Source organism: Mytilinidion resinicola, assembly GCF_010093595.1.
Source record: "Mytilinidion resinicola strain CBS 304.34 unplaced genomic scaffold BDZ99scaffold_3, whole genome shotgun sequence".
Taxonomy (NCBI): domain Eukaryota; kingdom Fungi; phylum Ascomycota; class Dothideomycetes; order Mytilinidiales; family Mytilinidiaceae; genus Mytilinidion; species Mytilinidion resinicola.
The window spans coordinates 2,003,289-2,020,396 of NW_022985439.1; the positions used below are offsets into that span (position 1 = coordinate 2,003,289).

General features: G+C 51.7%; 7 protein-coding genes across 7 annotated transcripts; 4 read left to right on the plus strand and 3 right to left on the minus strand.

Moving 5' to 3' along the window:
* Positions 1 to 424: 424 nt before the first annotated feature.
* On the plus strand, positions 425 to 1,192 carry BDZ99DRAFT_495043 (uncharacterized protein; the record flags this gene model as incomplete). The annotated part of the gene is made up of 1 exon (XM_033723347.1): positions 425 to 1,192. The coding sequence occupies one exon, from the start codon at positions 425 to 427 to the stop codon at positions 1,190 to 1,192; it is 768 nt and encodes a 255-aa protein (XP_033582189.1).
* A 2,352-nt stretch (positions 1,193 to 3,544) lies between these two features.
* Positions 3,545 to 4,747, minus strand: BDZ99DRAFT_459156 (uncharacterized protein). The gene has a single exon (XM_033719096.1). The coding sequence runs from the start codon at positions 4,700 to 4,702 to the stop codon at positions 3,701 to 3,703; it is 1,002 nt and encodes a 333-aa protein (XP_033582190.1). The 5' UTR covers positions 4,703 to 4,747; the 3' UTR covers positions 3,545 to 3,700.
* Positions 4,748 to 6,354: 1,607 nt separating this feature from the next.
* On the plus strand, positions 6,355 to 6,969 carry BDZ99DRAFT_377496 (uncharacterized protein; the record flags this gene model as incomplete). The annotated part of the gene is made up of 1 exon (XM_033715071.1): positions 6,355 to 6,969. One exon carries the CDS (start codon positions 6,355 to 6,357, stop codon positions 6,967 to 6,969), a length of 615 nt encoding a protein of 204 aa, XP_033582191.1.
* An 800-nt stretch (positions 6,970 to 7,769) lies between these two features.
* On the plus strand, positions 7,770 to 9,976 carry BDZ99DRAFT_506426 (peptidase S10, serine carboxypeptidase; the record flags this gene model as incomplete). The annotated part of the gene is made up of 7 exons (XM_033724174.1): positions 7,770 to 8,177; positions 8,238 to 8,295; positions 8,462 to 8,809; positions 8,873 to 8,992; positions 9,044 to 9,331; positions 9,381 to 9,583; positions 9,635 to 9,976. The coding sequence occupies exons 1-7, from the start codon at positions 7,893 to 7,895 to the stop codon at positions 9,974 to 9,976; spliced, it is 1,644 nt and encodes a 547-aa protein (XP_033582192.1). The 5' UTR covers positions 7,770 to 7,892.
* A 296-nt stretch (positions 9,977 to 10,272) lies between these two features.
* BDZ99DRAFT_459160 (uncharacterized protein) lies at positions 10,273 to 12,940 on the minus strand. The gene has a single exon (XM_033719097.1). It carries the CDS (start codon positions 12,925 to 12,927, stop codon positions 10,435 to 10,437), a length of 2,493 nt encoding a protein of 830 aa, XP_033582193.1. The 5' UTR covers positions 12,928 to 12,940; the 3' UTR covers positions 10,273 to 10,434.
* A 1,092-nt stretch (positions 12,941 to 14,032) lies between these two features.
* On the plus strand, positions 14,033 to 15,334 carry BDZ99DRAFT_472543 (calcium-dependent phosphotriesterase; the record flags this gene model as incomplete). Its single annotated transcript, XM_033721784.1, has 2 exons — positions 14,033 to 14,056; positions 14,198 to 15,334. The coding sequence occupies 2 exons, from the start codon at positions 14,033 to 14,035 to the stop codon at positions 15,332 to 15,334; spliced, it is 1,161 nt and encodes a 386-aa protein (XP_033582194.1).
* A 151-nt stretch (positions 15,335 to 15,485) lies between these two features.
* On the minus strand, positions 15,486 to 16,675 carry BDZ99DRAFT_459162 (uncharacterized protein). The gene is made up of 2 exons (XM_033719098.1): positions 15,852 to 16,675; positions 15,486 to 15,768 (listed from the first exon to the last, which is right to left on the minus strand). The coding sequence occupies exons 1-2, from the start codon at positions 16,238 to 16,240 to the stop codon at positions 15,615 to 15,617; spliced, it is 543 nt and encodes a 180-aa protein (XP_033582195.1). The 5' UTR covers positions 16,241 to 16,675; the 3' UTR covers positions 15,486 to 15,614.
* Positions 16,676 to 17,108: the final 433 nt, after the last annotated feature.

Consider the following 17,108-nt stretch of genomic DNA (forward strand, 5'->3'; position numbering starts at 1 on the left):
TCTTCAGTTGGTAAAAGTTGATACTCATGACCTCGATGTCTCGAAGGACATCTGCAAGTAGATTTCTTGAACCATAGAGCTTAGTTTCCAATTCAAGGGCCATGATCGTTGTCATCTCCTTTCTAAGGCGTCTTCTCGAGGGTACCTAGTCCCTTAGATACGAACTTTTGGAAGTTTAGCGACACTGTTCATGACTAATACCCAGCATAACCAGACAGTCGCCATGTATGATTTACGTCCTCAATGACCTAGTCCTCAGCGAAGGCCTGAGCTGAAGCCGCATTCACCATGAAATTACTAAAGTGAAAGTGTAAGCCAGCTGGGGGAGGGTTTTATGAATCTCTTTCTCCCAACCCACCCTCATCTCATCCAAAGATCACCCCCTTTTTCCACAGACCCCACCACCTTACCCCCACGCACCACCATGTCCACACCCCCAACCTTCCACCACTTCCTCTGGACCGGCCTAGTCTGGAGCCGCCTAGAAAACAACACAAGCTGGGACCCCTGCTCAATCTGCAGAGAAGAAACCTCAAGCACCGAACGGCTCTCCGTGCGAATAATCCAATGCGGCCACGCCTTCCACGAAGAATGCATCTGGCCCTGGTTCACCGGCACCTCGCAGAGCCGGGACACCTGCCCGAACTGTCGATTCCAGCTTTTCCTCGCCGCTCCTTTAGCTGTGGGACCGCAAGGGAGTATCGTTAATCCTCAAACTCAATCAAGTCTCGACGACGATAGCGAGGACTCGGACGTATATTCTAGACACGATGACAGCTCTGACATGGACACGGATGATGCGGAGACGGACCCATCCTCCTGCGATTCGGATGCACATGATCTGACCCTATCAGAACTAGAGGACAACGACTGGGAGATCAATTCTGATCCCGAGGTCCTCGCACAGCGCCTGAAGATTGCGGTGATAGAAGAGATTATCCGGGCGGTTCGGATCAATACACCGCGTCGAGTGTGGGCTCAGGTGGTCAAGGAGGTAGTTGAACGACATCCGAATGACCTGACGGTCGTCGAGGTCCGGCAGCTTGAGGTTACAATGGCGGAGAAAGTGTATCCCGCTGTTCGTGAGATGAGCCCGAGCATCTTTGAGGTGTATTCTGAGCAGGAGGTTGCGCGGGAGATTCGGGCTCGACGGGGAAGTGCAGAGGTTGAAGAGGCAGTTGGTGAATGGTGAGTATCTTTGTCTGATTTTTAAATCGGGTAAGGCTTTGTTGGTAGAGTTGGCTAGGAGTTTGGCTGGACTTTTGTAGATATGGAAGTTGATCTAGGGGTCTTTGATAGATTGCAGCGTCTGTCCCCTTACTAGCAAACTGTCTTACTTAGGTTGGCATTCTTTGTGCTGTTTGTGTATATCATCTGACATCTACAGCCATAATTGGTCGTATTTCACTACTGTGCCTTACCATAGATCCATACACTTTTCTGCCACTGTCTGTGGGGCTCCAACGTAATAACAGAAACTGGGTGGGGGTCAGATACACTTCCAGTCCGTGTGGACCTCGCTGTCTGGGGTAGCCTCGCGAGTTTACTAGTTGTCTAAAATGCCAAACTTCTCTCTTATTCAGAATACTAAAAAATACTACGAAGCTTCTCATAAAGTGGCAAAGGGGTGTACGGATTTCTATGACGAGGCACAGTAGCTGTATACTTCGTACTCACTCACCGGTTAGCGTGATTCGTATGTAAATGAGATTCATCGGAGACGTATAGTGGCGAGGAAAGGAACATGATGATGATACATCTCTTTCGTAATCGTAATTGGATAGTTTGCGTGGGAATCGTGGGCGACTGAGGTTACAGTGTAGGGTTCTCCTGGAGTGGAGTCCTAATTCACCCCTTTCTCATAATGCGCTGGGAAGGCCGCGATTCGAAGCCGAAATTACCCCTACTTTGATCGCGAAGCAGAATCGAGTTGACTTCACGGTTGGTCAAATGCGGGTGGGATACAGAAGGCGGTGCAGATAGCTAGCTACTAGTCGAGGGGAATGGCGCGGAGAGAGAGAGGGAGGGAGGGAAGAGGGGTGTGTATTTGGCGACCTTTGCTTCCCATTGAAATGACCAGTATGTAGCCCCAGGGGCAGTCTCGATACGGGACATCTGCTGCGAAAGGGTTCTAAGCGAGGCTGCTATTGAGCGCTTTCGATCGCCTTCCTGACTCTGCTGTGGGCTGGAAACTCGCCGTCGCGGACATTCACCATCTGCGTAGGTAGGCATTGGCTACTGTTAGGGGAATTAGCCTGTCGCTCGGCCTATACATTCGGCCTGCCAGAACTTGGAGACTCACAAAACAACATCACACCTGCAAGTGAACTGCCAGCTTCATATCTGCTCCGCCAACCTGCTCTTCGTCAATCATTCACAATTAATAACCGACACAGACTTATCCAGATCAACAATGTCTTATCCAGTCACTCCGATCGCCAAGGCTTCGAGCAACGTCCTCGCCGACCCCCCAGACAGCTCGATCCTGGCCCGCGAAAGCTGGATCTTCTCGTGCCTCCGTATAGCCCCGATCACCACCATCGAGAAGGACGACCAGATCTGCATCATTTGCCAGGAGGAGATCACCGGCAAGGAGATCCTCGACCAAGAGACGTACGGAGAGATTCCTGTGCGCGCCCCATGTGGCCACGCGGTTTGCCAAGGCTGCGTCCTTAAATGGCTCAATCAAAACAAGAAGGACGTCGTTGTCTCTCACGAGAGCTTCCTCCAGCTCCTGAAGGAGCGGGAGGCGAAACGAGAAGAGAATGCGGCTCCGGCTCCGGGACTTTGGGGAGAAAAAGAGAAGAAGCGGTTCAATTGGGTCTACTGGCATACCCAGGTAAGTGTGCGTTGCGTAATGTGTAAAGCGAAGAGGATGCTAACGACGATTGTGTAAATGGGGTGCTATCTCGCCGCAACATTTCCAGGAGTGGATGGACCGACATAACGATCGGGAAGCGACTCATCTCAACATGAATGACAGATGCCCGACATGTCGGACAGCCATCGTGCCCTGGTTCTTCAAGGTTGCAGTGGTAGATGTCGAGAAGGCTTGTGCCGAGCTCCCAACTCTTCTCACATGCTTCTTTGAGCTGAACCCCCCTAGAGGCCCACTGCCTTCCAAGGCTAAGAGCATGCTAGAGACTACGATTGCTGTCGCCTTGATGAAGGTGCACGGCAGTCTCCTTTTTTTCAAGGATGCAGATGAGGAGATACGAAAGGCACTCCTAGAGGCTCTAGAGGGGGTTGATTACTTCCTCTGGGCGCTACCAGAGCTGGATTCCGAGGAGAAATTCCGGCAGTTCAAATTGGTCGTGAACATGTTTCTGAGGTTCTTGACGTCCCATGTCGTCAATCAGATCCCTTGGGTGAAGGTTAGGCTGGAACGTCCGCAATCTGACTGAGGGTAGGTTGACAGGTACTATGACTCAAAAACAGAAAGGAGACTGATGGATTTCGGTAGGCTTCAGAACTTGGAGAACGTGGAAGACAGACTCGGATTTGGAAGATGATTGATCTTGAGAATAGAGTATGTTTGCCGTAACAGAGAGTCGTGGAGTCATGTCAAATTAGAGGGTGTACATAAACATACAATGGGTATTTGGAGAGTATCATAATGGATTCATACAGAATAATACCAAACTCCTGTCCACATACTTCGAATACATGTACTGTACATGAACGCTTACCGTCCTCGCCCCTACCAACCCCACCAAGTTTTGATCGTATCGCCTATAGTGGCTTTTCCCTCTTCTTTCCTTTTTAACCGGTGTATTCGCTCCTCGACAAACGCGCCCTCGACATTTTTGCTGTAGGCACGAGTAGCAGCAATCTCACCCTCCAAAGCTTTCTTCTCGATTTCCCTCTCAATTGGCGAGAGCTTCTCGATTGACTTTTCGTAGTTCTTGCGAGTCTTGGCCGGCACACCCTTCCAAGTATCCTCAGGTACATCGGCGCCGGAGCTTTCCAGAAATATTTCTTTTGATTCCAGAGGGTTACCCTTCATAGCCGCAGATAAATTTTCTTTCGATATTACGGACTGGAACTCTGGTACCGGGAGACCTTCCTTCTTTGCCTGCTCAATCATCTTCTCCTGCTGAAGCATCTGACGATATAGCTTATCGGCATGCATTTGAATCTTCTCATCGTCCGCCGGACTCCGGTTGTTCATGTTCAAGTATCCCAGTGCTTTCAAGAACTTAGCCTGCATTTCGAGACATCGATTTTGTGCCCGGTTCTCGTCTCTACAAAGCATCATCTTTTTCATATAGGAGCCACTTTTGTAGCAGTCTTGTACCGCGAGCACCTCCAGCGCGCAATTCTCCGACGCGACGCGGCCGACTGAGGCCCTTCGGTCATTGTATGCTTCGACGACATCACTCAGTCTTTCTTGGTCAGACTTTCCTCGCGCTTCGATGGAGGATAGAGGTTCGTAGTTCTTCCACAGGTGGGCGTATCGACCATCCGGGAAGAGGGATTCGCGGGGGACTTTGGGCTTGGACTCTTCGGTCTTCGGTGGCGATGGAATTGGATCTGGAGGTGCGGAGAGGATAGGTTCTTTGGGTGTTGGCGACGGAGGTTTGGGTGTGTATTCCACGGTCGATTCCTTGTCGAGGAACTCGCGCAGGCTAGGATCCAGCTTGCCAATGGCATCATTTTGGGATGAGCCATCTCCGTTCGAGCTGCTCCCCCACCAGCCCATTTTGAAGTCGTGAATGTGAGTGCGGAGCTTTGTGTTTTGTGATCTCGTGGCGTTGAGACGAGATCCGGGCACCGACCCGTAATAACTGGTGAAAGTTTGTCACGTGAAAAAACCTAAAACACGGTGATAACAAGAAGCGCGTCTCGCATTAACCTCGACACGAGACACACCACCACCATTCCTCCCTGAACCCACCATCATTATGGCTCCAGCTGGTACGTATCAATATAGCGATACAGGTAGCAATTCATATCTAACGAATCCGAGCAGATCGAGAGGAGCGCCGGCGCATGCGACAACGAGGTGCTGGAGCGCCACAATTGCAGAATAACATTGCCTTCACATTCGGAGTCCCCCCTCTACCTCCACAACGATCCGCTCGCCGGACGCCACAGCCTCTGCCCGCGCGACCCTCCCGCCAAACTCCTCAAGCCCTCCAGCCTCGGTCTACGTCTCGCAAAACACCAGCCGGATCCGGGGCGAAACAATCTGGAAAGGCGTCCAAGCGGCAGAGAAGCGCGTCCGTCCCATCCAGTGTCACCGCGGGAGCAAGCAGGTCAAAGCCCACAAAAACACCATCCGCCAAGAGCCCTCCATTGTTTGTCACACCAACAGTAGTTGCGAAGCGGAAACGAGGGCAAGCCGCGCCAATACCTCCAGAGGAAGTTTCGAGAGGAGACGAGTTACAGACCGACGATGAACAGTACTTGGCGTCTTCACAGAGGAAGAAGCCCTCCGCAAAGGCGAAACTCTCAGCTGCTGAAGTCGGAAAATGGTCGCCGGAGGACGACGATTTACCAGATGAGCTGTCTTTCGAAAGTGAGGAGCTCCAGGCATCTATGGAAAAGAATCGGCGCGAAAGGCTTTCTAAATCTGCCTCACATACCCCAGCACCCAGGACCACTGGCACGGAACGCGATCTTGCAAGAAGCGGTAATAAGTCGCTACCTATCCGAAATACTGGAAAAGCATCAGCCACCGCTGCGAGCGCGAAGGCACCGGTTCAGCGACCAGCACCACGAAAGTCAATAGGAAAGCAAGGACCGTCAAGAACACCGCAACAACCTTCAACAGCAGTGGAGGATGATAGCGAGGATGAGCTCTCCCCTAACAGAATGGAGGAAGATACCACGGCAATGAATTTCATTGCGGATGAAGCTAAGGATGATGGGGAAGAAGAAGAAGAAGAGGAGGAGGAGCTAGAACTCGATGATGGCGATCTCAACGAGAATGATAGCATAGACGAGCTGTCTCCCGAATTTGATCGCAAGAATTCTCAAGTTGACAAGCTTCATTCAGAGATTGAAACCCCCGCGCCAAGGGCAAAGAAACGCCCTGCTGCGATACAAGAGGAGCCTGAGGAAGAGGAACAAGAAATGGAAGAGGAGGCTGTCCGGCCTAGACATCAGTCTAGTGCCGTTGCAACATTGCAGTCCCCCCGCCAGCAAAGATCTCCTTCGAGCCCCAGATCAACCGTAGCCGGACCCATCCCAGTGCGCCGCCCGAAGGCCAAGACCACTGCGATTAAATCCAAAGGAGTACGCCATAAAGTATTAAAAGGCGACGGAAAGCGCGTTCCCATTCAAGTATATCGCGTTTTCTACCCGTACAAACAGCTCCGAGAACTAGATAAAGAGGAAGAAGACGCTCAGATGCACGCAGCGACCCGCATTCCTGGTGTCAGCTGCGGCGACGTCCTAGCTCAAATCACTGAAGAGATTCTTGATGCTCGAATCTTGGACCTAAACGAGAAAGCACTCGACCTCCCAGATTCACAGCGGAAAGAACGTGCAACGCTGAAACGCAAGCGCGGAGCCATTCAGAACTTCAACTCAGCTCTTTCTGACCAGCTTCTCAATCTTAGAGAAGCTTTGGACACCGGGTCTGCCCTCAGAAGCCGCCAAAAAGATGCGGCGAAGGAGAAGATCAAGCTGCGTGGCGAATTCCTCGAGATTCGGAAACAGAGAGAAGAGCTGGCACTGAAGATGGATGAAGCGCGGGCGGTGCATGCGGATAGGGTACGGCGGATGAAGGAGATGAATGAAGTCAATACCGCGATGACTGATATCGAGATGGCCATTCAAAGGGGTAGGGAGCGTGCCAGGAAAGAGGGCAGGAACGGCGAAGGTCCCGACATGCCGATTGACATGCTACTAGACAAAGTAGCCGCGGATGTTCGGTCTCATGGAGGTGGCATGTTTGATCGAGTCAAGGGCTTCAATGGGCGTATGGAGAGGATTGCGATGGTGTTGGAAGGGCGACCTTAAGCGCCCTGTATTGCCTGTACAATGGCCTGATGTTTTGGACGATTGAATGACAGCGTTGATGTTTCTGGATACATTATGGTCGTTGACATTCGACCTGAATGATCACTACTTCTCCCTTGGATGTTCTTCTGGAAAGGTGGTTTTATTTGAAGCGACTCCAAGCTAAGTACTAAAATTGTGTTATGCAAATATCCCAGCAAGCTGACACCTTACAAACTACCCCTGGCAATACTATAAAGAGACCTCGGAGAATATACATAAAGAACAGTGATGGACAGCCGATTTGCCGTGGGTGAACATCGAGGGAGCCATGCGGGTAACGCGCGTTCCGAGGAGATGAATCCACCGCGTGTGTCACCTTCCTGATATACAATGGCCTTCTCAACTTGAATGCCGCTTCACCATCGCTTCCACATCTGAATTGCGCATCTTAAAGCTACTAGGACGCAAATATTAGACGCCTCAGCTCAGGCTGGGCGACGAATGACCTGTCATAGAATTCTCGGAGCACTGATACATCAATCACGTCCCAAACACCACGACGCCCGCATCTAGGCGCATCCCCGCCCACACTGACGTGCAGATACCCCGACAATCACACAACATGATGCCCATTACGGCATAGCTCACGAAGCTATACATCTGGGTACAGCCTCAATAGGATTGCCAAGTCAATCTAATAACATGCTCGCATGCACGGCCTACATCATCGGTGACCATGATGGCATCAGCAGCCAATTAGGCAGCTCATCTTCATTCATATGTCTTATGTTCTCTTCAAGTCTATCATCTTCGAAGACCCCACCTCCATGCTTCCGTACCTTGTTCCGCGATAGGCAAGCAACTGTACCGGATGAAGTATAAGTAGAGCCGTCAGCTTTCCATCCACGCTGTCCGCCCCGTACAGCTGCCTCTTCCACAATATGACATCCTTACTTCAATTGGTAGCGTTAGTGGCTCTATGTTCGCCCTTATTCGGTGTCGAGGCTTCGAAGCTCGATAATCGCGGTGTGCCTGCTGAGCCTACCGGCGTCAAGACAATCACGTCTAAACAAGGCGCGAAAATCCGATACAAGCAGCCCGGAAAGGAAGGGATATGTGAGACAAAAGAGGGCGTAGATGATTACTCCGGATACATCAGTCTTAATGAAAAGGAAAACATGTTCTTTTGGTTCTTCGAGGCCCGAGAGAATCCATCCGAGAAACCGGTATGAAGCCCCTCATTCTCTTCAAATATCGTGCAATGCTAAGATAAGAGCGATGTAAAGTTGACGCTGTGGCTCAACGGTGGCCCAGGATCTGACTCATTGATTGGCTTGTTCGAAGGTATGGCTATCCCGTCGTTGCTGTTGTACCAAATCTGTGTACCTTGAAATTCCGGCCGGGCTTTCGCCATATTCACATCTCTCCATCTTCCACGAAACATTCAGAAGACATTACGTTATAGCTCGAAGTGTATTCAAGCTTCCAAAAACGGACTAACGCTTCGTAGAACACGGCCCTTGTAATGTATCCAAAGATCTGAAGACACATTGGAACCCATACTCTTGGAACGAGGCTTCGAACATGCTCTATCTTTCCCAACCTATTGGCGTGGGTTTCTCATACGAAGAAGCCGTCGTTGGCAGCTACAACCAAAGCGGCGACTTTCTCAATGCGACCGAAGCCCCTCCAGACGGTCGCTATTCGTTCGTGGACCCAGACTTCCACAACACGACTGATGCATCAGCCATCGGAGCTTGGCATATCTTGCAGGCGTTCCTTGACTTGTCGCCGCAATTAGATCCAGATATCACCAATTTCACTTTCAATCTTTGGACAGAGAGCTACGGGGGTCATTGTAAGATCAAAACCTCTGAAGTCACGGACTCCTTCAATAGCCAAAGCTGATCTAGGTGTATAGATGGCCCCGCATTCTACAACTACTTCTACCAGCAAAATCTCGCAATCGAAAATGGTAGCATCCCCGGTGTTCCTCTCCAGATGGATACGCTTGGAATAATCAACGGCATCGTAGATGAGGGTATTGCAGCCCTTAGACTCATTGTCGCATGCCCGTACTGAATCAAAGCAGAGATCCAGGCCCCTTACTACCCAGAGTTCGCGGTCAACAACACGTACGGTATCAAGGCCGTCAACGACACTATCTACAGCTATATGAAGCTTTCATACACTATGCCCGGAGCCTGCCGTGATTATATCACTGCCTGCAAAGGAGCAGACCGCAGCACTCCGGACGGACAGGAGACTTGTTCATACGCAACGTATCTCTGCCGCTCATTCGTCGAAGAGCCATACTACGAATTTGGCGGACGAGGCGTCTATGACATCCGACACCCTATCGACGACCCAACTCCTCCTGGTAGGCCTTACGATGCCTATCAGAGGAGACTTCGCTGACACTCCTCCAGGATACTGGCCCGAATTTCTCAACCTAGCCTCAACGCAAAACGCAATCGGCGTCGACATCAACTACACCAGCACAAGCAGCCAGTACGTTGGCGCCGGCTTCTCCTCAACCGGCGACTTCGTCTTCCCGAACTTCATCGAAGATCTCGAAGAGATCCTGGCCTATGGCGTCCGCGTTGCACTCATCTACGGCGACGCGGATTACGCGAGTAACCCCCCTTTCTCGCAGCCTTTTGCCGACTAACCCAAACCACAGATCTGCAACTGGTTCGGCGGCGAAGCCATCTCTCTCGCACTGAACTATACGCACAAAGCCGAATTCGCCGCGGCTGGCTACACGCCCTTCCTCGTTGACAATGTCGAGTATGGAGCTGTGCGCCAATACGGCAACTTCAGCTTCACGCGCGTCTACGAGGCTGGGCACGAGGTACCGTACTACCAGCCTAAGGCAGCGCTGGAGCTGTTTAGGAGGGTATTGGGGGACTTAGTGATCAGCGATGGGAGTAAGGCTGTGACGGGAGATTATTCAACAAATGGCACAGCAAAGGCGACGCATACGGAAGCGTATGTGCCGTTGCCGAGTGGGACGGCGGCATAATAATGTTTTTTTTGAAATCGACAGACCTGTTCTAGTACAGTGCTACGGCATAAGTCTGGACACACGAATTTATCACTGCTTGGCTCCAATCTTGCTCACTTGACACCATTGTGAGGAGTAGCCCGCCGAGTCAGTCAGTACCCAGTCGCCAGTGAGCCAAGGAGCAGAGCGATTTGCACTGCACGAAACTTGACATTGCGCCTAGGCTTTTGAAATCCCATGGGGTACCCCGAGTAGTGTCAAACGGGTGTGCACAGACTTATAGCCTATGTCTGTATCATCGCGCTGTACGTTTCATTGTTCAAAAGAATTTCATTCTATCATATGATACCAGCCTATGATAAAGAAAGCAAGAACGCTACAACTGTGAATATTGTACCCGTATCTTCCCAAAGAGTCGCCCAGCCCCGTTGAAACTATCCCAAACCGCCATATACTCCCCCAGCATACCTATCAATCTAATCGACCACCTCCAACATGGAGTACGCCGGATGACTGATCGCCTTCTTCACAGTCGTCAGCGGGTCCATTTTGACCTTCTTCGTCTTCTTCACATCCACCATATCATCCGCATCCTCCCCCTTAATATCCTCAGCAACGACCTCCTCCTCCACCTCGTCATCTTCAAACTGGCCGTTCTCCAAAAACATCTTCATTTGCCCCTGGCTGTACCCGCTCACTAGCGCAACGCCCATGTCCTCCGCTGTGACAGGCTTTGACGCAATGTCATTAGATCCAACCGAATACCCGTACCCACCATACTCGCCGGCGCGGCCCCCCGCCAGGTTCCAGAAAATAAGCTTCGGCATCTCATACCCGGCCTCCTCGAAATTCGCCTTGACGCGCTCGAAGCTCGTAGTCCAGCGATCCGCCGCCGTCTCCGCGGCATCGAACTGCATATCGCTGAAGACGAAGACCTGCTTAACCATGTCCTCCGGCTTGAGCTTCTTCTCGACGGCCAGCGGGAGGATGAGGCGCTCGAAGACGGCGACGAAGTCCGTATTCATGCCCCACTCGGCGGCGCGGACGGCGTTGACCTTGGCCGCGAAGGAGCGCGTGTCCTGCTTGCCGCCGACTTTGACGACGGTGGGGTTGGCGGAGAAGGTGATGAAGGCGCCGCCGAACGGGGGCTCGACAATCTCGGCGAGCAGGAGGGCGAGGCCGATGGCGGAGTCCATGGGGGTGGTTCCGTCTTTGAACTTGGGGTAGGTCATAGAGCCGCTGACGTCGCAGACGGCGATGGAGGACTCGATCGTGCCGGAGTCGCGGAGGCGCTGCACGAGGGTGTTCCATTGGCCTTCGGCGACTTTGGACTTTGCGACAGCCAGCGCGCCAGCGAGGGGGTTCTTCTTGTCGCTTGGATTATAACGGCTGGTAGGGCTGTTGGCTACGCTGCTGACGAGGGTCGATGGAAGGAGAATGGCGCCCGAGATCTGCTTAGACCCGGTTGTGACCTTTTCTAGATACTCCAGGAAGTGGGTTTCGTCTTTCTTGACGAAGAGGGTCTGGTAGCGGTGCATGGCGAGAGAAGGAACACGCTCGTATTTGATGTTGGCGAAGGTTTCGGCTACGATGTCTCGCTCGACTACTTCAAGAATCTTTCGCAGAGGTGAGACGGTCATACGGCGGTATTCCTCTCGTGCGTGACGGAGGTACAGTTCGCGGTTATCCTTTGGCACGTCGGGGCAAATGTCAGAGGCGTCTGGGTACAGAATCTCGGCGATAGAGGAGACAATGAAGGTGTTCTTGTCGTGAAACTCGGCGAAGGTCGGAGCCCACTTCGCGGCCAGTGAGATCTTCTTGAGATCCGCTTTATTATTCGAGCTCAGGTACTGCTTGTCTTCCTTGAGCTGAGTGGCGAACAGACGAGCGACGGCTATGTGGAGCACGCGATAGAAGGGGTCTTCTTCGAACTTCTTGAGGACTCGATCATGTTGCTCTTTCTTCGCCTTTTCTCTGAGTTCTTTGGCGGCCTTCGGGTCCCATTCTCGCTTCCGCTTCGCCTTCTTGGATTGCTCGGGATGGGTATCAAGAATGGACGAAGGATTGCTATTTGCCTTGAGCTGATCATGTGCAGAAAGCACCACCAGGTTGAGCAAATCCTTCCAGTATCCATGCGAGACTCCGTACTTCACATCATGGCTCTTCTCCGATGCTACTGGCTCACCCTTAACCTTTTCGAAGCCTTCCTCAGCCTCACCAGCCTCAACCATGACCATGTCATCATCCTCATCCTTCAATGCCTTCTCACCGTCTACCGCCTTCTTCTCCGCCGACTTGTCTTCTTCCTTCTTGACCTTCTTCTGGATGACCGGCCTAGTCAGCCACCGCAAGTTAGCCACCAGAGTCTGTGGGTGCTTCTCAGCCAACCACCCGAAAGCGCGGTAAGTGACAAAGCGACTGCTCTTGCCTAGGTGGATAGATCGTGCATTAAAGATAATCTTCACCGTGGAGAGCGGGTCTTCCTCCCATGCAGCATCCAAGACTTCGACAAGTCGATCAGCTGAGATGGAATCCTCCAACTCGTAGAATAGATCAACCAGTGCAGATTTGGTGGAGATGTGAGCTACGTCTGCATTCTCGGTGAGCATCTTGTTGTCCCTCTCTAGCTCCGCCTCGGAGTATTGGCGTGAAGAGCTATTGAGAACCGCATCCATGAACGCAGACTTCGGCTCCGGTCCCACTGCAGCTACAGAAGCATCCTTGGATTCTGCGTCGACCGGTTTCGTCTCGCGTGTGCGGTCGGGAAGGTCATCACTGAGGCCAGTAGGAGCGCTAGGAGGGGCTAGTTGGGCCTTGACGTACGCCTGGAACTCATACTCTGGAAGGAACAGAGCCTCGCACGGGGGCAGAAAGACCGGGAATGTAGACTTCAGGATAGAATGGGTGGCCTTCTTTTCGACGTTGTCACTCGTCGCTTTCTCGTTGGTGACAGTGTCGTTGGATGCCATGACGGGTACGGCCTGAGCGGTTTGAAGCGAACGAGACTGGGAGAATGGCTGAAGGAAAGACAGATGTGAGTAAGGTGGAGGAAAATGGGGCCGGCAGATGCAGGCCTGGTGTTTGCCTCTAAAATGCTGAAATAGCAAGCTGATATAGGAAAAGCGGTGTGGTTCAGGCAACAACGACCGGCACCTCGCAGCTCGAAAAGAATGGCGTGCTGACTCATATTCTCTTACCTTCAAGTGAAGAGTCACCCGTGGTACGGTGTCCCACGGTGAATAATAATAAGTGGCTATTGGAAGGGCTGAGCTAAATGTGGGAGTGTTGTTGGGGTGTGGAAGTCTCATAGGCTGCGTTGTCTGGTAGATGCCGCAGCAACCAGGCCCCGGGCAACGACGATGAATCTGCCTTGTGATTGGCCGCCAAATAACTAGGCAGCCTCGCAATTGGTGCTAATGAGTGCTTATATAACGGGCAGAGGTACCTATCACAACGTAGGCCATGGGACCCGATACGGCTTTACTTCTCAGATGCGCCCTTCTCCGCCCATTATGAGGTCCCTCGCCAGTTTCACGAATCAGTGGATACTTAGATGAGAACAAAAGTATTATAAGTCATTCAATGAATGAACTTTCCATATCATGAAATGAAATACTCTTTCCATTTAGCTTACGATGTGAACTCATCAGATCGACGGAGACACTACCAGGTATTCTAGTTTATCAAGAGCAGCAGGTCCGCATTCAGTGTTCTACATCAAGGATATTACTACGAGAAACAGGGGACACGCATCCTGATGAATGAAACACTAAAGTTGCAACCAATTATGGACAAAGATGAAGAACGAAGGAGGTGGGAGTGGAGACGTCTCGAGGGCGGTGGCAGAAAGAAAGGCCCCAGGACGCCTAGCATTCATAACGCGGGGACGGACTGTCCCACTATAATCCCAGAGCTGACCGCAGGGTGGTGGCTATCAATACAGTCAGCCTTCTGTTCATCATGCACTTCACAATTGAAAAAACTCCGGGGCCTTCTCCTAGACATCCTTATGCAATCGAGCCCCCTTGAAACTGGATTACACCTGTGTGCCTGTTCCATTCCTAACAATCGAACATGTACATCAAAACAGCAGGTCTTGTGAGTTAAATTCGCCATATCACTGATAGTTCCACCTCCCTTCCAGGCGGGTCCACGCCCTCGAAGGGAGAATCTGTGGGGAAGGCTCTCATCTACACTGAACGTACTTCAATGACGTCGAAAGCTTACTCTGAGATGTAGACGACCATCCTCCTTTCCATCGCCGCTCCATGGCTCTACGGCCGAGCGATACTCCTCTCTCATATGATCACCAATGCGCCCCACAAGATAACACCGCTTTCGACATTCAAGGCCCAGGAGCACAGGCTCACCCACAGTATAAGGAACTGTGAAGATGGGCTTATGGACGAGGCGATGGGACTGGCAATCCTGAGCTGCGACGCTGGGAGGGACAGCTGGAACACCGTTTTGGGATACTTCAACATAGCAGACGTGGTCAACGGCGGACTCTACCTCTACGATTACTCGAATGCGGATCTTTCCGACGAAGAGGCCTTAAAGCGCATCACGTTCTCCAACTTCCCATCCGCCGAGACAGACTTTCATCCTCTCGGTATCGAGTACTACGCACCGACCTCCACCCTCTATGTTGTCAATCATGCTAGAAGCGGTTCCGCCGTCGAGATATTCCAACTCTCGATTTCGGACGGCATAGCGACCCACGTTGGTACTCTCAAGCACGAACTTTTGCCAACACCAAACGCCATCGTAGCCATCAACGAGGCAGAAATATACGTCTCGAACGACCACCACTTTAGAGTCCGATTCAATCCCGTCCTCGCAAAACTAGAAACCTACATCGGAATTCCCGGCGGAAGCGTCGTGCACATAAACCTCGCGAAGAACATTACCAGGACGGTCGCTCGGGTTCCGATGGCGAACGGCATCAAGTTCCTCAACGAGACGACGCTCGCTGTATCCTCGTCTTCTACGGAAACCGTGAGGCTGTACAACGTAACCGAAACCACCCGCGACTTGGTTTTTTTGAAGTCCATCACCGTTCCAGAAGGATCTCCCGACAATCTTTCGGTTGATGGCAATGGGAAGCTTCTCATCGCCGCACACATGCATGTCCCGAGTATGATGAAGATCTCTCAGACGAGGATCTGGTGCAACTCCCCAGAAGGACAAGGGACCGATGTTTGCAAGGTGCGAGCGCCGAGCTGGCTTGGCGAATGGAGCGAGGAGGGCGGTGTGAAGACGTTGTACCGAGGTGTCGATATTATGACAGCTAGCACGGTGATGAGAGACACCACTAGGGGCATTGCGTTGGTCACAGGCCTGTATGATAGAGGCGTCTTGGTCTTCCGGGACTAGGCTTCAATCGTGGCGCGACAAATTAGCATCACCTTTAGCTTTCGCGTAATGCTTTGAAGGGCTGCTGGCGGTAGTAGCGAGTGCGCAAACGGGGCTTCAACCGCAACCGAATCAAATGGTGGTATCATGTCATTTCAACCTAGTATTTCACGGTGTATTGGTGTATTTCAGACGATGTCGAATGTACTCGTTCTATCCCAACTTTCCCCTATCCATAATATACAGCAAGTCTGTTCACCACCTCCACAATATCCAGTTCAAAATCCAACCCTATCGCCTTTCACGCTGCGCTTAGCTCACCCATCATCCTCCCCATATCACCCCGGCTCCTCCCCGGCCTCTCCCGCCTCGTCGTTGACACCCAAACGACCTCAAAAACAACAATTCCGGTCTGCGGAGTACATCGAAGAGAACGACATGAGGATAATGATGGACTGTTTCTACATTAGCAAGCGGAACGATGAGGAGGCTTGTCACTCAGTAACCAAGCCCGCACCCACCGAATCGGGATACTTGCCCTGCCTTACTTCCGGATGACGGGACAACGTTCCTCGCAAAGACCATGTCGTTGTACTCGTCCTCACTGAGAGCATTGTCGTAACTCTCCATAACGCGGTGGAAACATGTGCCCAGGAAGTGCGTGTACTGCGACTGCATGACATGACCAAAGGGATCCTGATCCTCAGCCCAGACAACACCGCGCTCGTTCATGGTCTTGGGGTCATATCCCATGGCCTTAAGGGTAGAGAGGGCACTCCCATGAAGCGGAGCGTATGGGTCGGTATCGGGATGGGGGGTTCGGGGCCCGGACGTGCGAGTAGGGCGAGTTGTATGCCGACTGGGCCAGCCTCGACAAATTTCCCTCTTTTCGCAATCACCCGCCTTTTTATTCCGCGAAGAAAACATTACAAGAAGATGTGAGGTTTAGTGAGACTTAGTGAGGCTTATGATGTAAATTATGAGGAATCCTCAAATCAGTATCGTCAATCGTTAAGGAGAAAGCGGGTGCTATTGAAAACACGAAGGGTGTCGGTGGAGAGGACTAGGGACGCGACAGCGGAGATGGCCGTGGTCTGCGAATGAAAGGTATTAAGAAAAAAACCTAGGAGATTGGTGCAGGTTCGGCGCGCGCAACACGTGATGGCGGCGAGCGTTTGCTATGATCTCAGATTTCCAAGGTCCAACCTCAAACGCTACGTTATATACCTATTATTTCTGAACACCATTCAACTAACCAACAGAGAAACGTAGCCACTCAGCGATCCCGTAAGAAATTGAGACTCTACAGTGTAGTAGCGCAGTGGTAGCTGGGGGTTTCGTTTTGCCATTTCGTTTTGCTAGCTGGAGTTGGATTCCCGTTGGGAACTTGGAGTTGGTATTTTTACTGCTTTACTTTCTCTTCTCCTTGATTGCTACTTACGAGCTGAGCCCGGACCCCATAACAAGAATGAGGAGTGGGGCTGGATCTGAAGCACTTACTACACAGTAGACAACTCCCGGAGTACGTGCGTACGTCTCTGCTACTGCTTGGAGTCGTGTATGAGCTACATGCGTAAGTCCTAGGTCGGATGTGCATGCCTCGCTATCTTATATTACTGGAGAAGTATTGGATGTTTAGACGTAGGTAGTGGCCTAGGCGTGGCAAGCTCCTCTGCAAGTACTCGTGTACTGAAGTTAGCCACGGTCACGTGGTCTCTTCGAGACAGAACTCCATCGCCCTGATACCGGCGGTGGGAACTTCGTGCAAGAATGCTGTACGATACTAGAGAACTCT